This window comes from Echiichthys vipera (genome assembly GCF_963691815.1).
Source record: "Echiichthys vipera genome assembly, chromosome: 19".
Classification (NCBI taxonomy): Eukaryota; Metazoa; Chordata; class Actinopteri; order Perciformes; family Trachinidae; genus Echiichthys; species Echiichthys vipera.
Genome location: NC_139844.1, coordinates 15,129,256 through 15,147,670, shown reverse-complemented (window position 1 = coordinate 15,147,670; position 18,415 = coordinate 15,129,256). Strand labels below are relative to the sequence as shown.

The 18,415-nt window shown below is 39.5% G+C and overlaps 1 protein-coding gene across 10 annotated transcripts in view; it reads left to right on the top strand.

Annotated features, from left to right (window-relative positions):
• syne2a (spectrin repeat containing, nuclear envelope 2a) overlaps positions 1-18,415 on the top strand; it is an 82,410-nt gene that overhangs the window by 42,078 nt on the left and 21,917 nt on the right. For 9 of the 10 annotated variants that reach the window (XM_083934067.1, XM_083934061.1, XM_083934069.1 and 6 more), the window contains 27 exons: positions 183-626; positions 1,264-1,367; positions 1,483-1,624; positions 1,876-1,962; positions 2,135-2,266; positions 2,392-2,580; positions 3,448-3,522; positions 3,866-4,051; positions 4,309-4,467; positions 4,577-4,708; positions 5,983-6,182; positions 7,047-7,179; positions 7,345-7,527; positions 8,521-8,670; positions 9,268-9,444; positions 9,913-10,068; positions 10,163-10,318; positions 10,817-10,981; positions 11,544-11,677; positions 11,793-11,982; positions 12,864-13,046; positions 13,186-13,299; positions 14,680-14,834; positions 15,043-15,190; positions 15,733-15,827; positions 16,828-17,059; positions 17,152-17,349. In XM_083934067.1, coding sequence (XP_083790193.1) covers positions 183-626; positions 1,264-1,367; positions 1,483-1,624; positions 1,876-1,962; positions 2,135-2,266; positions 2,392-2,580; positions 3,448-3,522; positions 3,866-4,051; positions 4,309-4,467; positions 4,577-4,708; positions 5,983-6,182; positions 7,047-7,179; positions 7,345-7,527; positions 8,521-8,670; positions 9,268-9,444; positions 9,913-10,068; positions 10,163-10,318; positions 10,817-10,981; positions 11,544-11,677; positions 11,793-11,982; positions 12,864-13,046; positions 13,186-13,299; positions 14,680-14,834; positions 15,043-15,190; positions 15,733-15,827; positions 16,828-17,059; positions 17,152-17,349 — 4,419 coding nt within the window. The remainder of the gene's footprint in view (positions 1-182; positions 627-1,263; positions 1,368-1,482; positions 1,625-1,875; positions 1,963-2,134; positions 2,267-2,391; positions 2,581-3,447; positions 3,523-3,865; positions 4,052-4,308; positions 4,468-4,576; positions 4,709-5,982; positions 6,183-7,046; positions 7,180-7,344; positions 7,528-8,520; positions 8,671-9,267; positions 9,445-9,912; positions 10,069-10,162; positions 10,319-10,816; positions 10,982-11,543; positions 11,678-11,792; positions 11,983-12,863; positions 13,047-13,185; positions 13,300-14,679; positions 14,835-15,042; positions 15,191-15,732; positions 15,828-16,827; positions 17,060-17,151; positions 17,350-18,415) is intronic. The other variant, XM_083934064.1, reaches the window with a different exon arrangement.

The following is an 18,415-nucleotide window of genomic DNA, read 5'->3' as shown; positions in this document are numbered from 1 at the left end:
TGTCAGCATTGTTTGAATTTCCTCATGGTCAAAGTACACACTTACCCAGACGAATTAATATGGCATTCACAAGGATGATGACAAATTATGATAGACTTTAAAAATTCAGACGCCATCTTTATTCTCTAATTATTACAGAATCTGGTCATGTTCAGTATAATCTAATCTTAAATGTCTTTCAGGCATTGGAGAGTGTGGCTGGTCAGTTGACCTCGGAAGTGGAGTCAGGCGCAAAAGGTGCTGCAACTGGGCTTTTATCTGTGACACTTGAGATTGAGACAAAAGAGTCTGGATCAGAAAATGTTGAAAGTGGATTAATAACAATGGATTCCAAAGAGGGCAAAGCACTAAATTCTAAAACTGTAACAGCTGAGCCACTCGCTCGAGCCGCAGCCGTTCCAGAAGCTGATTTCACTGCTGCCACAGTGAACCAACATGGATCACCAAAACATGAAACCCTTGTCACCGAACATCATGCAAAGTCCTTTCAGGCAGCAGCTGCAGTGGAAGACACAAGACTGATTCCTGCGAGACCTCGGACTCCATTCGCTGCCACGAGAGGATCTGAGTTTATAGAGGAAGGAGACGAACATCTGCCTTTGTCAGCCGCTCCCCATTCAAATCTGGTAAGAGTTTGAGACGGTAGAGATGCTTTTAAATTAGTTCCTTACTTTTTGTACAAATGATTTTTAAAAAAAAAAAAAGTTTGAAGATTACATGTTTATTGTTACATTAACCTTGAGCATTTTGTGCATTTTGAGTTGTGTCTAACGATGGATGGATTACTAACGGGCCTACCGGGTACAGGGCAAGGTGCCTGAAAGAAAGCACAAAATGATCACAAAGAGATGCTAAATGACAACAAGTTTACACAAAATCACTACAAATGACCCAAAATGACCACAAAGAGACAAAAAGGACTATAGGGATGCAAAACGAACATGAAGAGATGCTAAATGACTGAAAATAAACATAAAACAACAACAAAGAGACAACAAACGACGACAAAGACACACAAAATTAATAATAAAATCCTAATTTGTTAAAAAATAAATTAGAAAAATCTAATAAATTAAAATTAATAAAAAAATAGATGTAAAATTACCACAGACTATTACAAGAAAACTACGACATAGGGATGTAAAATGTCCGAAAATGAATGCAAAACAAAACATTCAAATAATACATAATCCGAAAAGTAACACAACCGCAATGAATTTATTTGTTTGTTTGGGTTTTCCCTTGTTCCTCTTCAATGTCCAGGATACTCTCAATTTGCTGAAGGAGCAAAGTGAAGTGGTCACCAGTCAAAGTAGTTTGATGGAAGTATCCCAACAGGCCCAGGAGTCATCTGAGGAGCCAATCAGGTAAAAGACAGACATAGGAATTGATGACTATAAGTTTTACATATGCTCATATACCGTATATGCACTTAGCAGACCACAGACTCAGGCATACTGTGTGTTCTTGTTGGTGTCTTAGCTTGGCTGGACGTGAAGAAGATGACGAGGAGCAGCTGAAGTGGAGTCGACTTTATACGGAGATCTCTCAGAAACTGACCACTTTAAAAAAAGTTAAGGAGGAGCATCAGACCAGCTCAGAGGATAGAGGGACCCATGAAAAGGTATTAAAATACAGACAAATAGTGAGATTTTAGGATGATTGATTCAGATGTTGTGAATTCTTTTTTACATATTGTATTCCATTAGTTGGAATCGAAGGAAAATTAATATCATTGTGTCAAAAATGTCCTGACAGAATAATTAGCGAGTGCAGCAGCAGTTTAAACTCCCTGCACACTTTGTCCAATTATTCCCTCCATGCGTCCTTTTTTCTTCACTCACTATGAAACTTTTAATTCCTGTCTTTGTGAAGGACCCAGAAAGGGAGCCGATATCCACCGGGTCTGCTTCAGCTGTTCTCCAGCGGACACATGAGTCCATCACCATACTGAGACAAATGGTACGTACAGTAGTGACAGGTTAAACCTGAGAATACATGTGTGATGCAGAGACTGTTGACTGGCTATGTTTATATATATATATATATATATATATATATATATATAAATTGCCACACAAATGCTTAACTTACTGACTTAACAAGGTAATAAAAAGTAGCTTATTTTTCCCAGGTGAGCTCGCCGGGTGTAAACGAGGAGTTGTACAAGGCTGCACGGAAGGTCCTCCTCTGTCTGGACGCTTTGACTGACCTTCTGTTGACTGCTGGTGAGGACGACCCCCAGCTGAAGCTCCTACAGCAGGAGGTGACAGACCATAATGCCAATAAGTTCACATTTTGGTGGCTTTCTATTATGCAAAATATGTTTTTAAAAAAAACAGGTGATGAAACAGCTCATGTGTGTGTGTTTCTGACTACATTCCTGCGTAGTGTGTATCAACTGAGCTGGTGACTCTGTCCAAGCTGTTGAGTAAAGTGCAGGCAGACACCAAACCTGCAAAACCAGAAGCTCTCCATTGTTTGACCTCCCTTCAGGACTGTCTACACACAGTCCAGCTGGTCTTTACCTCCACCCACAACCAGCTCACTAAACACCTGGGACGCACATACCAACATCAGGTTTGAAACACAAATCAGTCTCAGAGTTCGATATATTCAATTAAATAGATTATTTAATTTCTCACAGCGATAATTATCATTCAAAAATTTGAATTTGGCTTTTATGGCTTTGGATGTGAGTTTATTATTATGGTTGTAAATCTACAGTTATAATTCTAAATGGCAGTGCAATTTTGATGCCATTCATTTATATTCTTTTATGTGAATGAGTAAATTGTTATGACCAGTATCAGAACATATCTGAACTATTTAAGTAGCATTCTTAAATACAATTTTACGGAACATTTACTATTTTTTGCTAATTCATACGTCTACAATAGCGCTATGATCGGACCATACAAAACAGAGCTCAGCCCTGAGCCTGGTTAAAAACCTAAATTTCCCCGTAAAACCTAAATAAATGCATTAAAAGCTAAAGTCAACTAAGGTCTTTTCAGACATTTATTATGGGCCTTGTCAAATGTTCAGCACAGCCCAAAAACTGTCATATGACTATATGATTAAATAGAGCTTGTATAACATTTCTCCTCATTAATGAGAGTCAGAAGTTTCTGGACTGTTTTGTCAGTGACATGATTTTCAAACAGCAGCGAGACATCAATAAGAAAATTATAGTCAAATGTCGATATTCAAATGATTATTTATATATTATAATATTATTGATTGACTAAACTGAAAATAAGCATTCAAAAAATAAATAAAAGTGACCACAGAGAAGCAAAGCTCTGTTCTATGCTACAGTACCTTTCAGAGGAAAATAATGTCATTTTTGAGTATTTTGAAGTTGTTATATTGGTTCTTATGTAAAGGATCTGAGTACTACTTCCACCACTGTTCTGAAACAACACACTACTTTTTCTCACACAGCTGTGTATTTTGGATGAATTTGAACTGGGACAAAGTGAGATATTCCCCAGCATTAAGGATGCTCCCAGTTTGGAGGTAACCAGTGCTATGCTGCTTTGTTTGTGTGTCTTTGCACAGTTTCCCATGTATATGTACACCAGTATAATATGTCCTGTAAATACCTGTATTGTCTGTACCGGTCTTTAAAGAGCATATAACTCTCAGACTACTATATTACATGAAAAGGAAGGACTAATTTGAGTTTTGTTGCTGGTGGTTGACCTAATGTGGGTGCAGTTTTTCTTAGAAAATAGGAAGAATCTCAGTTTAAATATAATAAATATATTATAATAAATATAACAGTCCTAATCACAGATTAATGTCAAAGTCAGAATCCTTGTTTCGAAAGTTAAACTTTTGCTTTTCCTGTATCTCTCAGCGGTGTGTGCTGGGCCGACATCTGAAGCAGAGTCCAGGGGTAGAAGCCAAGCTACAGCAGGCTTCCCGGTCCTTGCTTCAGGGGATAACTCGCCTCCTGGAACTCGGCGAAGAATACATAACAGGGAGGCAGATGAGCCAGGTTCACAACCGCAGCCAACTTCAAGCCGCTCTCTGCAGACACAAGGTATCTCCCTGTGCTTTCAGCAAGTTCTTCAACAGACTTGATTTAAACTAAGCACTTTCCCAAGAGTGTGTGGAAGCCTCTTGGTGGTTTTCAAAGTGGACGTCCAGTATTAAAAAACAGCTAATGATTAGATTTCACACAAGAATATTCCTCAGTCACAGCCAGTGTTTTCAATACTCTGCCTTAATTTATAACAGGCCTACTATGCAATTATTTTACTTCACCTCTGTCATAAATCTGGTCTCTTGGTGATTCAGAAGCTCCTGCGGGTCCTCAAGTCTCAGTTAGCTTTCGTGCAGCATCTGTTTCAACGTGAGCCAGAAGCGTTCAAGTGTCAAGAACTTGAGCGAGTACAGCTGGAAGTCAGAGCCAAAGCTTTGCAGCAACAGCAGGTGGCTTCTCAAAGGAGGATGCAGGTTTGTAGTGCACATTTGCTGAGGGCTATATAAATTCATACATAAACAAATGTGGAAATTTGTGGATTCAAAAAATGGATGTGTGGGTTCACGGTTGGACCTGCTGCAGGAGTGGACCCAGTGGGAGGATAATTGTGGTCGTCTTGGGAGGCTGCTGGATGATGTCGAAGCCTTCATCAGCAGCGCAGAACCAGAGGGAGAGGACGAGAGGTTAGCACAGCACCGACAAGAAGCCTGTCAGGTAAACCCTGTCACACTGCTCATTGAATTTTTTTTTTGTCCCATCAGACTTCTGTTACTGACTTTTTTGCATTTCCCTGCATGCTTCAAAAAGCCTCTGGAGAACCTTGTCTGAACTACTGTGTTTTAATTTCATGGGGAAGGTGAAGGAGAGTAGAGTGAGGGCAAGAGAGGAAACTTTTCCAGCTGAGAAAAATCGATAGTCACACTTATTTTTAAACTCAACATGCTGCTATTGAGTCTTTTGTGTTGATGTCTCTCCCTCAGCTTTTACAAACTTGTTTTAAATGTTTGTGTGAAACACCCTAAAAATGACCCTTGCACTTTTTTTAAATCTTATTTTTAGGAAATATTTAAAGTTTGAGCAACTGCTTCTACAAAGTTACTTAAGTCAACTCCAACAAAATTGTAGTAACACTAGCTACATCTGAGTTCATGGCTCAAGTAGTAGGGCAGTTCTTCCACTAATTAGAAGATCAGCTGTTTGATCCCAAGCTCCTTCAGTCTGCATGTCATTGTCTTTATTGTCCCCAGTTTGCTTGCCAATAATGCCATCAGTGTATGAATGTGTGCGTGAATGTTGTGAGTAGTGTAAAAGCACCTTGAGTGGTTGCAAAACAGAAAGGAGAAAATTCAATTTTGACCACTTATTCAAACATGGCTTAGAATTAACATGGTGTGAACCATACAGCCTATGGTGCGGACACTGAATTAAAAGCTGATAATAAACAGTGTGAAACTGTTTTTTTAGGTGTAGATTTCTTTCTGGAGGGAATGAAAATGTTAACTGGGTGTATAAGATAAGATGCACTTTATTGTCTCCAAGGGAAAGTTTTGCTGCAAGCAACTTAAAACAATACATGGCCAACAAGACCGTACAGTGGTATACTGCCTTTACAAGTGAGTGGGTGTTTGCATTCAGGCTTCACAGGTTGGCCCAGTTATGAATCACAGTTAGCTTAGATATGATAGGACAAAGCAGAGACATAGAGCAGTGGATGAGTTAGTTGGAGTGGCACTAATCATTGACATTGTTGCAGGGTGATAATTTAGTTGGTTTGTCTTTCTGTATTCATGTTTCCCCCTGTCTTCTGTTCACCTGTATGTCATCCTCTGCCATTCTTCTGTCATTTTTTAAATCATTTTCTCTACTTTACATCCCAGTCATGCCATGCTGTCTCTTCAAATATTAATGTGGAATTGACTTGTCAAGAGAATCTCACAGAGTTTGATGTAAACTCAGACTAATCACCGTCGGTTCTCTTTTTCACTCAGAGAACGCTGGTCCAGCTGGATGAGCACAGAGCTGCTTTAGGACTGCTCCTGGATCAGGGGAAGGTGCTGCAGACAGAGCCAGAGTTTACTGCCACAGTCGCTCATGCAGGGGGTGTTCTGGAGCTGCGATGGCAGAGCGCCTACAGGTGGGCAGAGCAGGAGATTCAACGCTGCAGAGATATCCAGGACAGCCGGGCCAGGTAAGACGGGATCAAAAATACCAACTTCCATTTTATGTTTTTTTTTTGTTTTTTTTATAAAAATACTTTATTATCTATCAGTTTAGGCCAGACAGTTTTAATTGAGACATTTTATTGTCTGGATCTCTGGAACCACCACGTCAGTGATTTTTTTTCATAGATACTGAGTTTTGGGTTTGCAGCGTGAAGATATACTGCGTCTTGTATTGCTTTGTACGTATGTTTAAATATATAACAAACATATTTTTACAGATTCTATGCAACATTTAGAACCACTAGATGTCCCAATAGAGCACCAACATCTCAGACCAAAACAAATTGGCATATCTGACAGCCAGATTATAGCACAGACAGATGGAGTGAGATGTCTGTGACTTTATTATCTGCTCGGGATGTCATTACTCCACTATTAAAAATTGAGGTTTGGTGCTTTATTAATATTCAAAGTTTTTGGAGATAGTACTTCATTAGGTTTTTGCAATCTTCTATTTTTTGTTGAGAGGGGTAAGACATGCAACAAAGGTTCCAAGGCCAGAATTGAACCTGTGATGTTGCGGTTATATGTAACCTAAGAATATACCCTGGGATTTAGTCAGTAAATATGAGTGAAACACAGACTTTGTTCCCACCTGAAAACCAACATGGGCGTTGAATTTCTTCGACATTTTACAACAATCTGTTCTAATATTAATACACTCTTAAATCTGGCTTACATCCATAACATCACAACAAAAATAAAACACACTTGCAGTCTTGTTTATCAGTATTGGACCCATGCCTAAGTCCTTAGCTCACGCTTTGTTAAGGAGCAGTCATGTTCTGCCCCATTGGATGAGTTATCTGTTTTTCTCATCCTCCCCACAGATTCCAGACTGACTTTGCTTCGGTCAGTGAATGGCTGGTTGGTGCCAACAAACACCAGAAGACCTGGTCGAACTTGGTCAACACCTCTGACCTGAACCAGGAGTGTCTTCACAACAATCTGATCAAGCTGCTGGTAAGGCTTTCCTATCAACTCAGTATATTTATAAATCGTAAACAAGTTACTGTCAACTATGGCCTTTTCCAGCTGCTGAGATTAAAACTTAGTCAGCAGTTTTAAGTGCATGAATTACAAGTGATAGACGTGTTTTCTGACGCTGGTTGTTCACACATCGCCCAGGACTTCTCCATGGAGACTGAGGCCATGTCAGTGCAGAGGGCTTCCGTATCCAGGGAAGCAACTCAGCTGCTCCACCTGAGGGAAGCTGATTGTCCCGGGCTGAGAGCTCAGCTCACTCAGCTGGACATCAACTGGAGCCAGCTGACCTCTGACCTGTCCAAGATACAAGACCAGCTGCAGCAGGTGCAGTTGATACAAAGAGTTTCCAAAAAACACAGTTTCAAATATACAGTAGTTTCACAGTAACTGTAAGATGAATAGATACAGTTTTATACCATTACCTTATATAAACGGCTGTATCACATCAAATGTCTTATTAACTTTGAACATTACTTTTTTCAATTAAAATATACTGGTCTAAATTCCATGAAAGGGCTGTTGGTTTTTCAGAAATAATTAGGCATTGAGGAATGGGAGTGTAATCCTTGCTGAAATCAGTTTTTGGGGTGATTAAGGACAGAGAATATGGGAGGACATAAAGAGGCGGTGAAGGACACTTTTAATTTTTCCTCACCATTTATCACCAGTGAATGGAACCAGATTTTCTACAACATAATAATTACTATACCTGACCTGCCAAGTTTGTCTTGTAGAAGGTTCATACAGTTTGGCAATAGCCTCAGGAGAGGATTAATAGATCTCTTCTACAGAATAAAGAGTAAATCATTTAGATAGGCACATAAATCAGATTAAAAAACAGCCTGTTTTTATTGTATGACTACCTAGCTTGATACATGATATAAACTAGAGACCCTCTTGCGATGGGATCACACCAGCTATGATGCCAAATTCGGTTCAGGGGAAGGCCAAGGGCTTCTTCTCTACTTTCTGCCTCCCTACCTCCAGCGCCCTTGATCAGACCACACCCATCTTTGAACTCAGCCTTCATTTTGATCTCAACTACATACCTTTACACTGACTGTATCTTACACAATAGTGAAGTTATCATGGTGTCAAAATATGTCCACAGATAGACAGACACCTTGCAGAGCACTCAAAACCACATCTGCGTTAGATCCTGCTACAGGTGTCTCTAGAACACAATGTTATTATGTTATGATGACACACACACCAGCATCACTGTCACGTCTGGTAAAAATAAAAAAAGTATTCATGTAGAAAAAATATTCATGTATATTGAAATTGTTTTCTTTTCTGTTGTCTTGTGTGTGTTAGCGGCTGCTGGCAGCATGGCCGCCGGTGGAGCTGCTGTCTGACCTAGAGGACTGGCTGAAGAAGCTGGAGGCTCGGCTGAACCAGGAGAAAGAAGCTGTCCTCAAGGCCAAAGACCCTGCTCAGATCACTGAAATCCTGCAGCATTACCAGGTACTTATACCTCCACTGTACATTCTGACATTTTTCTCGTCATCTGTTTTAAGAGTGGCTAGTTCAGTATCAGCGTCTTTACTTTAAACACTGTCTATTTACTAAATATAGAGACATTTCCTTGACATCCAGTGGATAAGAAGATAAAAATTACACATTTGTTCATCCTTAACAGACACTACTCTGTTTCATCCCTTTCTTTCTGCAGTTACAGTATGTCAACATACAGTACTATCTATATTCGAAACATAAATTAAAACTTTTTTTTTTCTTTTATTTGGGATTAACGAGTAACATGATGACATTATTACTTTGAAAGGTAACAAAGGAAAAAGTAGATATTTATTAATGCAGTAAAAACACCACCAATGATTCACAGCGCTAAAGAACAGTAAGGAAATGTGTGAAATACACATATTGCACTGGAAATATGTTACTGGTCAGATACCTGAAATAATAAAGGAATGTATGTCAAAACTTATTCAAAAGCACAATATGGTGCCTCCATAATATATAGGGTAAAAATATGTAAGTATTTATTTTTTCTTTTATATGAGTGTCTGTATTGATTTCTTTCTCTGTAATGTTCTGTCTCAGGAGTTAAAGGCAGGCATGGTCAACGGACAGCTACTTCTTGATTTCCTGTGCCAGTCTGGGCCTCAGGTGGTGGGAGTGGAGGTCCTGGCTGTCCGCTCTGAACGTACGATGTTTGCAGAGAATCTTGGCGCCCTCAGACTGCAGTGGCTGCACCTTCAGAGAGAGCTGGAGATACAGGTTTGTTCTTCATCTACCGGTATACAATAAAAAACACCACGACCAGTTGAATAATCCAACTATATACTGATTATTTTTCTTGTGCAGTATTTTTCCTGCAGTGCGTATATGTGAAATGCATGAGTGAAATATAGTGAAAGAGAGCTGATCTGACAAGAATAAAGCAGTACAGTTGGGTGGCTCAGATCTGGATCTGGATGCGTGTTTCCATACAACCAAGTCAAAGAAATCCAAAGTTTTTTTAATTATTAAAAGCTCAAATATGTTGTATCAGAACAAATATTTGGCTAATGGTTTATATAATCACTGGAACCCATAAGTCAAACCACAAACTTAATTTATGCCAACAACAGTGGAAAAAGCTTTTACTGTGCGGATCTCCAAAGTGGCTAAAAAGAAATGTAATTTTTCATTTGTGACTTTTATTCCTACACATGAATCATCCCCTCTTTGGCTTTTCCCTCTCAGACCCATGAAGCTGAACAGATACATCACACTTGCGCAGACAGAGAGAGGCGGTTGCGGCGTCTTCACGGCTGGATTCAAGAGCAGAAAAAGCAGCTGAATCAGTGGAAACAGCCCACCAGTCAAACTCTGACTCGTAAGGTTCTGTTGGAGTGGGAGGTATGATAACAGGGTGTAAGCAGGTGTATGTTTGAACTTTCTCTCCTGCTGCTGTCTTCTGATCTGAGACCGCTCCTGCCTTTTTTTCTTCCAGGCTGTTGAGGGCAGAGTGAGAGAGGCGGCTGCAGCTTTGCAGGAGTTGAAAGCCACTCGAGTGCATGTTGAAAACAGAGAGAATCATCCTTGTGATATCTCCTTCTCTGGCCAGACGGAGAGTGTTTGTCAGGCTTACGAGGATCTTAGTCAACAGGTAAAAATTAATCTGCTATGGCAGTGGTTCTCAAACTTTTTAAACTGCATACCTCCTCAGAACATCATCTCCAAGTACCGGCACCATTATTAAGATGTAAAATACAGTAGCGTAGACCTACTTTCCAGCTGTAGACAAGTTCATGCAAATTTTCCACATTTATTTGTTAAAATGTATAAAATGTACTTTACGCAGTTGTCTCACCTGAAAAAGATTTAGTAATAAAAACTAGGAATTCCTCCAGTGCAACAACAGAAAATTATAAAATCCTAAGTACGAACCCCCAACTTCTAATTATTATTATTATTATTTTTATTATTATTATTATTATTGTAATTATTATTATTATTATTGGTGGTGGTATTATTATTATTATTATTATTATTATTATTATTATTATTATTATTATTATTATTATTATTATTATATAAGTGTTGGCATAATAAGTGAAGACCTAGATTGGGTTTCTTGCCAATACTCTCATGTCTTCGTTTGCAGATGGAAGCTCTGAGACCAGCTCTGCAGCAGAATGTGCAGGAGTGGAGTTGTTTTGAGAGAAATCTTAGGGAGGTTTCCCTGCACACCACCAGGGTGTGCTGTGCTCTGCAGCATCAGCCTCTGTTCTCGCTGAAGCTGGCAGAAGGATACATGGACCTCCTCCAGGTGAGCAGAAGCACTATCATATTTTTTATATGTGCACATAAAGGATTTACAGCTACAAGAAGAAACCACATGTATTTTTTTTACTCTGAAACAGCCCTCAATACTTCCCAGTCACTATAGGTTTTGGGGAAGGAAATGCATCTCTGGGTGGCACGGTGCTGTGGTGGTTAGCACTGTCGCCTCACAGCAAGAGAGATGGTTCTTGCTTCGAATCCGGGCTGGGGCCCTTCTGTGTGGAGTTTGCATGTTCCCCCTGTGTCTGTGTGGGTTTTCTCTGGGTTCTCTGGCTTCCTCCCACAGTCCAAAGACATGCACATGTTAGGTTAATTGATTACTCTAAATTGCCCGTAGGTGTGAATGTGAGTGTGAATGTTTGTCTGTCTCTATGTGCCCTGCGATTGACTGACGTCCTGTCCAGGTTGTACCCGCCTTACGCCCAATGTCAACTGGGATCAGCTCCAGCCCCCCACGTTCCCATTAGGGACAAGCGGTTGAAGATCATGGATGGATGGAAATGCACCTCTGAAGTGAAAATATGAAAAATGCATTTTTTGTTGCACAGCAACTCCAGGAGGAAGCTACAAAAGGGGAAGAGCTTTGGGCGTCTGTGGACAAATCATATCAGAGTCTTGTGAAGACGCTTCATCATGGAACAGCACAGGCGCTCGATGGTCAAATGAGAGGAGAGCGAAAACGGTCAGTGGCCTGAAACACAATTGGTGGTTTTCACACTTAAAGAAGACCAAAAAAAAGATTTACTATATGCACAAAAACATTAGACGGTTACAGAGTACTCATCTACTGTGTTTAGGTGGAAGGACGTGGTGCAGGAACTAAAGGATGAGCACATAAAGACTGGAGAGACGCTTTCCCTCTGGCAGGAGTACACTCGCCTCTCTGATCGATGCTCCCTTCACCTGCAAACACTGTGGCATCAGTGGGAGGAGCTGTGGAGAGCTTCACCTCAGCAGGAGGCACAGGTTACATTTAACTCCGTGAAGGTGTGTTAGAATGTGCAGTGAAAGTGTGTACTCAGAAATTCAGTCATTGTTGATTAGAATTATCATCTCACTCATGCATGATGTAATTCAACAGAGCATTCTTGAAGGATGGAAAGGATTAGAGCCTGACCTATTGTTTTTTATTTTGAAGCCAATAACAATTTCAGTATTTGAGTCAGCTGTATTGGCTGATAATCATTTATTTACATGAACACATTACATGTACAAAACATTTTTGTTAAGAAAAGAATTACGTGACAAGTTACAATTCCTTCCTTTCTTATAAGAAACAACTATGTAAAGATCATTTTTTGATCACAGCTTATAAAAAAATTAGTATTTTAGTTGATGTGTATTTTAGTTTGATTACAAAATATCAACATACACTGTATACTGTGACTCAGTGGTTAATGCATACGCCCCCCCTGAATTATCAGTAATGGTCTGCTGTGTTCATTACCTCAGTTTCCTATTCTTGTGCACAAATAGTCCAGATGCTGCATTACATGATGTTTTGCACATTTATGCAATGAAGCTTTAGACCCTCCATTTATATTTGCTCCCACTTCAGAGGTACACTAAAAGGTTTTGTTTTTTTTAGATATTTGAGTCGGAATCTTTCGGGGAAAAAGCATTTCCATTTTTCAAGATGATAAAAAGCAGCTAGGATGTTATGAGCTTAAGTTCAAGGTTATTTGATGAAAATATATTAGTTTAAAGATGATGGAAAGCAGGAAATAGAAGTAATGAAATTGTAATGAGGTAATGAAATTCCATTAAAGGTCACAGTAAAAACATGAAATAGACACATAGTTTAAACCATAGCACTTATCTTCTCCTCCTTTTCCTCCATCTAACTGTTTTGCTTTTCTTACACTCAGAAGCTGCAGGACGCTGCTGATGATTTGCAAAGCATTGTGGGAGATGTGCTTGCGGCTTCCAAGCCTCTTACTGGACGGCTGGAACCAGTGGCCGCACATTTGATCCAGTCAGAGACCAGATTGCTGTCACGTGACGTCCTGCTTCTGAGCCAGGCAATGTCAGGAAAAAAGAAAAGTCTTCAGGTAAAGAAATCAATCGAAACTTTCCTGCTTGACCTTTCATCTTAACATCTAATTTGTCTAATTTCTAATGACGTTTGATGTGAGACTGTTCAAATATAGGATTTAATATTAACATTATCACATTTCTGTCTGTGTGCAGGAGGATATAGAGCAACAGAAACAATTTCAAACTGGACTGGAGGCCCTTGAGAAGCACACTCAGAACACACAACATAAACTTAAGGCCAGCTTGAATGACGCAGAGTCAGTGAAGGTTGGTCAGAATCTGTATTATTTCCCATGAATTATATTCCCTGTTTATTACTTCTGCACATCCTCTTTAAAATATAAAGGAGAGGCTTTCAAACTGTAAAAAAGAGTTGAAGGATGAAGCGGAGGAAGAAAGGAGAGATGTGCTACATATATTTTTAAATTCAAGGTGCTTTAAACTTCCTAAGAATATCATGATAATCTTCAATCCTGATTAAATCCATTTAGAAATCATAGAAAAAAGTTCCTCCATATGATTTGATTTTGTTATTCTCCATTCCTTTGTTTATGTTTTACTATCTTTGTATATTTCAATTTCATAATTATTGTTTCTACAACTGTATTTCATTATTTTAATTGTAGTGGCCTTATCTGTACTTGCATCAGCATCATCATAGAACTGTAAATGTTTAAAAGAGCACTAACCAAAGACAAGTAATCATTTTAGTTCTCTTAATCAAATGCTGCGAGTGGTACATTTAGGCTTTTTTCTTGTTATCCGATTAATAATCGATTATGAAAACAATCCTTAGTTGCAGCCCTACTTAAAACTCCAAAACTTGCCTCAAAATCACCACATTTTTAGGTTTTCTTCAGTATCAAAGTAATCCAGTGATAGCTGGCTTTACTTCTATGGATACATTGCAAACAGGAAAGGCTAATAGCTAATTCAGCATACTTAAAAATGAAAACAAATATAGGTTGGAAAATAAGGAAACTTTAAGCGTTATTCCGGTGTAAAAACATCCCAGGCTCTTTTTCAGCAAATACAGTCATTAAATAAGCCATCGAGACAATTTATTTCGTGTATGAACTATTAACAGAGAAATCCGGGAGAAACAGCTGGCCGCGGCTAACACTGCTTAGCTCAGAGCAGCACAGGGAACGCAAGAAAACAGCTTTTTTAACCACTAATACTGCTCAAAATAACACCAAACCTCTGCAGCAGCATGATAAGAGTCCCTACATATAAAACTCAACATAGTTAGTGAACCTTGAGTTTATTAAAAGAGTGAAAGACTTACCTAGTGGCCCCGGTACCAGATCCTCTTATAGTAAAGTCCATTCAAGTTGATTACCAAATGCAATGCAAAATGAAGGATCCAACTGACAATTTGCTCCACGTAAACTTTGTGGTTTTTAGCAGTTTGGTGAAATATAAGTTAATAATAGATGGTAAAAGGTTTTGAAAAGTGGTTCGTGTTTGTATCTTTCCTGGCTGTGAAACAATAATGAAAGTTTTTCATAGGCTGCCATTGTTGTACAATGACTGTGCTCTGATAAAGCAGTGGCTTATTGTTTTAAATCAGTTTAAGTTTGTTTGGAGGGGATCCACAGTTAACTAAATATGTGCTTTATGCCTTTTTGTTTCTTGTATGTGTAGCAGGTTTTCCTGGAGCTCAGTGATCTGCTTCCATCACTGGTTGAAGTCAGAGAGATGAGTGGTCATGTTACCCTAAACAACCATGAGACGGAGAGACTGCACATGCTCAGCGGGCAATGGGTTGAAAGCATGACTCGCACATCCGACATGAACATGTGAGAGAGTTCAGTTCAAAAATATTGCACAAATAAACACCCCTAAAGTGTGCAAATGGGTTGTGTATTTTGTCATTGTTGCTGTTTGAAGGTTCCTAAAATTGAAGGTTCCCAGTAATTTCAGTTATTTTTGCTTTGTGTGAATGTGTCCATTTTGAAAGAAGCTCAGGTGGCTCTAATTGTCCTGTTTTGTATCTTTTTTTACTAGAATGCTTCAAGCTGAGCACCACCGTTCCCAGAACTTCCAGGAAAAGTGTAAGAACCTGACGTCCATCCAGACGAAGCTTGTGGAGGAATCAACGTCTAAAAAGCCTCAAAGTTTCTCCAGTCTCCAAGAAGTGCTGGCTGTCCATCAGGTACAGTCAGCCTCTGTCGACATACTTTTCAGATTCTCTACATTTCTATCATTTCAGAAACATTAATTAGATTTGGATCGGACCAACTGAGACCAGTTTCTAAAAGGCAAATTACTTATATTTAAATGACAGTCTTTTTTAAAAAAACAAAGCTAACTCACTAACTATTTGAACTTGTTGCTGGAAAACTAGTGTTAAATTCTGTTGTTTGTTGATAGAAACCCTTTCTCCCCTGTATCTGCATATTAGTCTGAACTCTAGATCAACCGTTTATCTGTATTCTGCCCATCAGTTACTAGATGATAAGCATGTTGACAAAGACGTATTTAGTAATAAAGGCCTGATTTAGCTGAATTAATGACTGCATCAGCAGAGACACTTGTTTAATATATCACTGTGATTATGGCAGTACGTTAGAAAGCTTAGGTGCCATTTCATTTAAATAGTGCCTCTTATTTTGAAGCAAAACATTTTTGTGGTGGTACAGCAATGACTCAGATACGTTTAAATATGTCTCCTGTTGTTATCTTTCTCTCCCACAGAGGCTTGAGGCTGAAATTATTACTGGACACCAGCTTCTGCAGGGTCTTCTCTGTCATGCAGTCGTGTCCATGGAAACAGAAACAGGAGACAAAAGGTCAGAGATGGAAAAGTCTTGGGAGACATTAAATATAATTTGTGATACTTCATTAAACTCCTTTAAACATCTAACATACTTAATAAGCTTGAGTCCAAAATACTGCATGCACCTGTACAGCAGTGGGTCATCTTCTTACTCCTTTAAGCCTTCATTTTCCCCTTCATCTGTATCTCTTCCAGGACTAGAATGAAGTCATCACATTCCCAAAGCATCATAGCATTCCTCAGTTTCAGGAGTGTGCCCAGTTCAGCACACTCCTCACTTGGATTGGTCAGTCTAATCCGTGAGAACAGCAGGTGTTTTGCACTATATTGGCATCAAAATTGCACCCACAATTCTAAGTTATTAAATAGTTCAAGACTGCACATTGAAGAAATCATATTTTGTTGGCTGTTGTGGTTTCTTCTTGCTCCTTCTCACCCTTTCTTTTTTGTTGTCAAGGTTCAAGGTTTTCATTCTAGAGAGACCTCGTCACAGAGAGATTAGATTTGAGTTTTTCCTGTTGCATTTCTTTCTTTGCTCGAATGAATCGTTCATAAGGGGTCAACGCTGCAGACGATCAACAAAATGCAGTGTGTGCAGATGTTTCCTTCCCTGGAACTGTCCCATGTATCTTACCCCAAAGCTGCCTTAAATCACTTTTTACAGTCTTGGAAAGCTCATTATTTTTTTTAAAAGGAACTGATGGAAAGTCTCTTCTCTAGCCCCTGCTGGGATCACTACTAAAGGCTTCAAGACGGTCTTAAAATCCTGCTGATTTTGTTCTGATTTAGCAATTGCCTGTAAAAGGACTCATTTGTATTTTTTCTCTACCATTTTATGTGTTGATTTTTCTTACAAGGAAAGCATATTATGCTAAAATCTATACATCCCCATTGCTTTCTCTGACTCTTTTTTTTCACTCATTGGATAGATATCAATAGATGCCAGAACAGTTTACAGTAAGCACGATTGTATTTCCAAAATATAACAAAGAGATTGTGTTGCTTCTTCACAGATCTGAATTCATGGCACAAGTGACCGGTATGAGGGAGAGCTGGTTTAACTCTGTGGCTCTGGCTGGACAGTGCAGGTCCTTGATAAAAGAGCAACTGGGCCAGTGGAGAGTCTACCATCGTGGCTCGAAACTTTTGTGGAAGCTGTTGAGGGACGTTGACGCTTTGTTGCCGCCTGCTGGACCTGCTCTGTGTACGCTGCAGCAGCTTCAAAGCTGCGCGGATGATTACCAGGTCAGCATGTATGGATGCCAGTGAGAGTGCACTGACAGCTTCTTACATTAGTTAAAATATGTTAATGTTATGTCTCCCCACATCTTTCCAAGTGTGTTGAAGACGCTCTGGGTCTTCACTCCACCGTGTACAACCGGACGCTGGAGGCTGGCAGACATTTATGTGAAACCATGACAGAGTCTGAATGTGAGAGCCAACTGCAGTCAGAGCTCAAGGCTGTACAGGAGGCCTGGGAACGAACTGCCTCACTGCTGGAGAGCAGGAGACACCTTCTCAGCACAACTGTTCAGGTGACAGTCATATTTCCATAAAACACTTACATTATTTATTTATCTATTTATTGTATTTTTTATGTTACTTATTCCCTGTTACTCTTATTATTTGATCAGACGACTGAGAGCCCAGGAAACCTTAAATATTACGCTTTTCAAAATAAAACAATAAAAAAATGTAAATAAAATATACATGGTATACTCCTACCAATATATCTTTTTATGATTTGACCTTTAAGCTTCTGTACTCAGCCTAAACTACAGCCAGAGTTATTGGTGTGGCATTTCTTACTTTATTAAAACTTGTCCAGTGGCATTTTGGGAAAAGGTCAGCGCCTATATGATCAGTAAAGAACCACTCCTGTGTTCTCCTGAAACCATAAATACTGACTGTGTTTGCAGGCAATTTCTTCCACTGACCTTATTTTCCTCAAATGTCCATGGATTCAGCTTCCTCTTTTTTAGTTAGTTTTTTAATATTGCACGGGCAGTCTTCTTCTGCAGATGTGGTTGTAAACCATAGTTTTACCACAGTTTTAGTGTATCAAGCAGCTTTGACTGACACAATCCAAAAAAGGACCATGTGTTACAGTATTAACAAGGGAGTAGGAGGGGTCCGCTTACATGACCCATATCCAGTATCTGATCCTACCCCAACACACACACACACACACAAAAAAAAAACCTGGTGTGATGCCCTGGCACAGACCTCCAGCAAAGAGGGATCAAAGAGAAGCTTAGATCTATCCATGATCCACATCCAGAGACGGCTGGTTATCAGTGTCTGTCCCTTTCATTCCATCACTGTACAGAGCAGTGCACATATACAGGAAGACATGGACATACTGTTTTTAAAGCTGGAGGTTGGCAGTTGTTTCTAGGGTTTTCTTTGGGCGTCATTTCAACATATTGTAATTCAAGTGTTCTGGAAGAAAACTAGACCCCTGCACTTCCTGGTGAACGCCTGATTCAATGGCAAGAAATCCTGCAGAAAAAGTTGCTATCCCCAGCATTGGCAACAACTGCCTACACTGCAAAGCCACTCCCCAATAAAGGAAGATGGTCTTCTCAAACGAGAACCTAA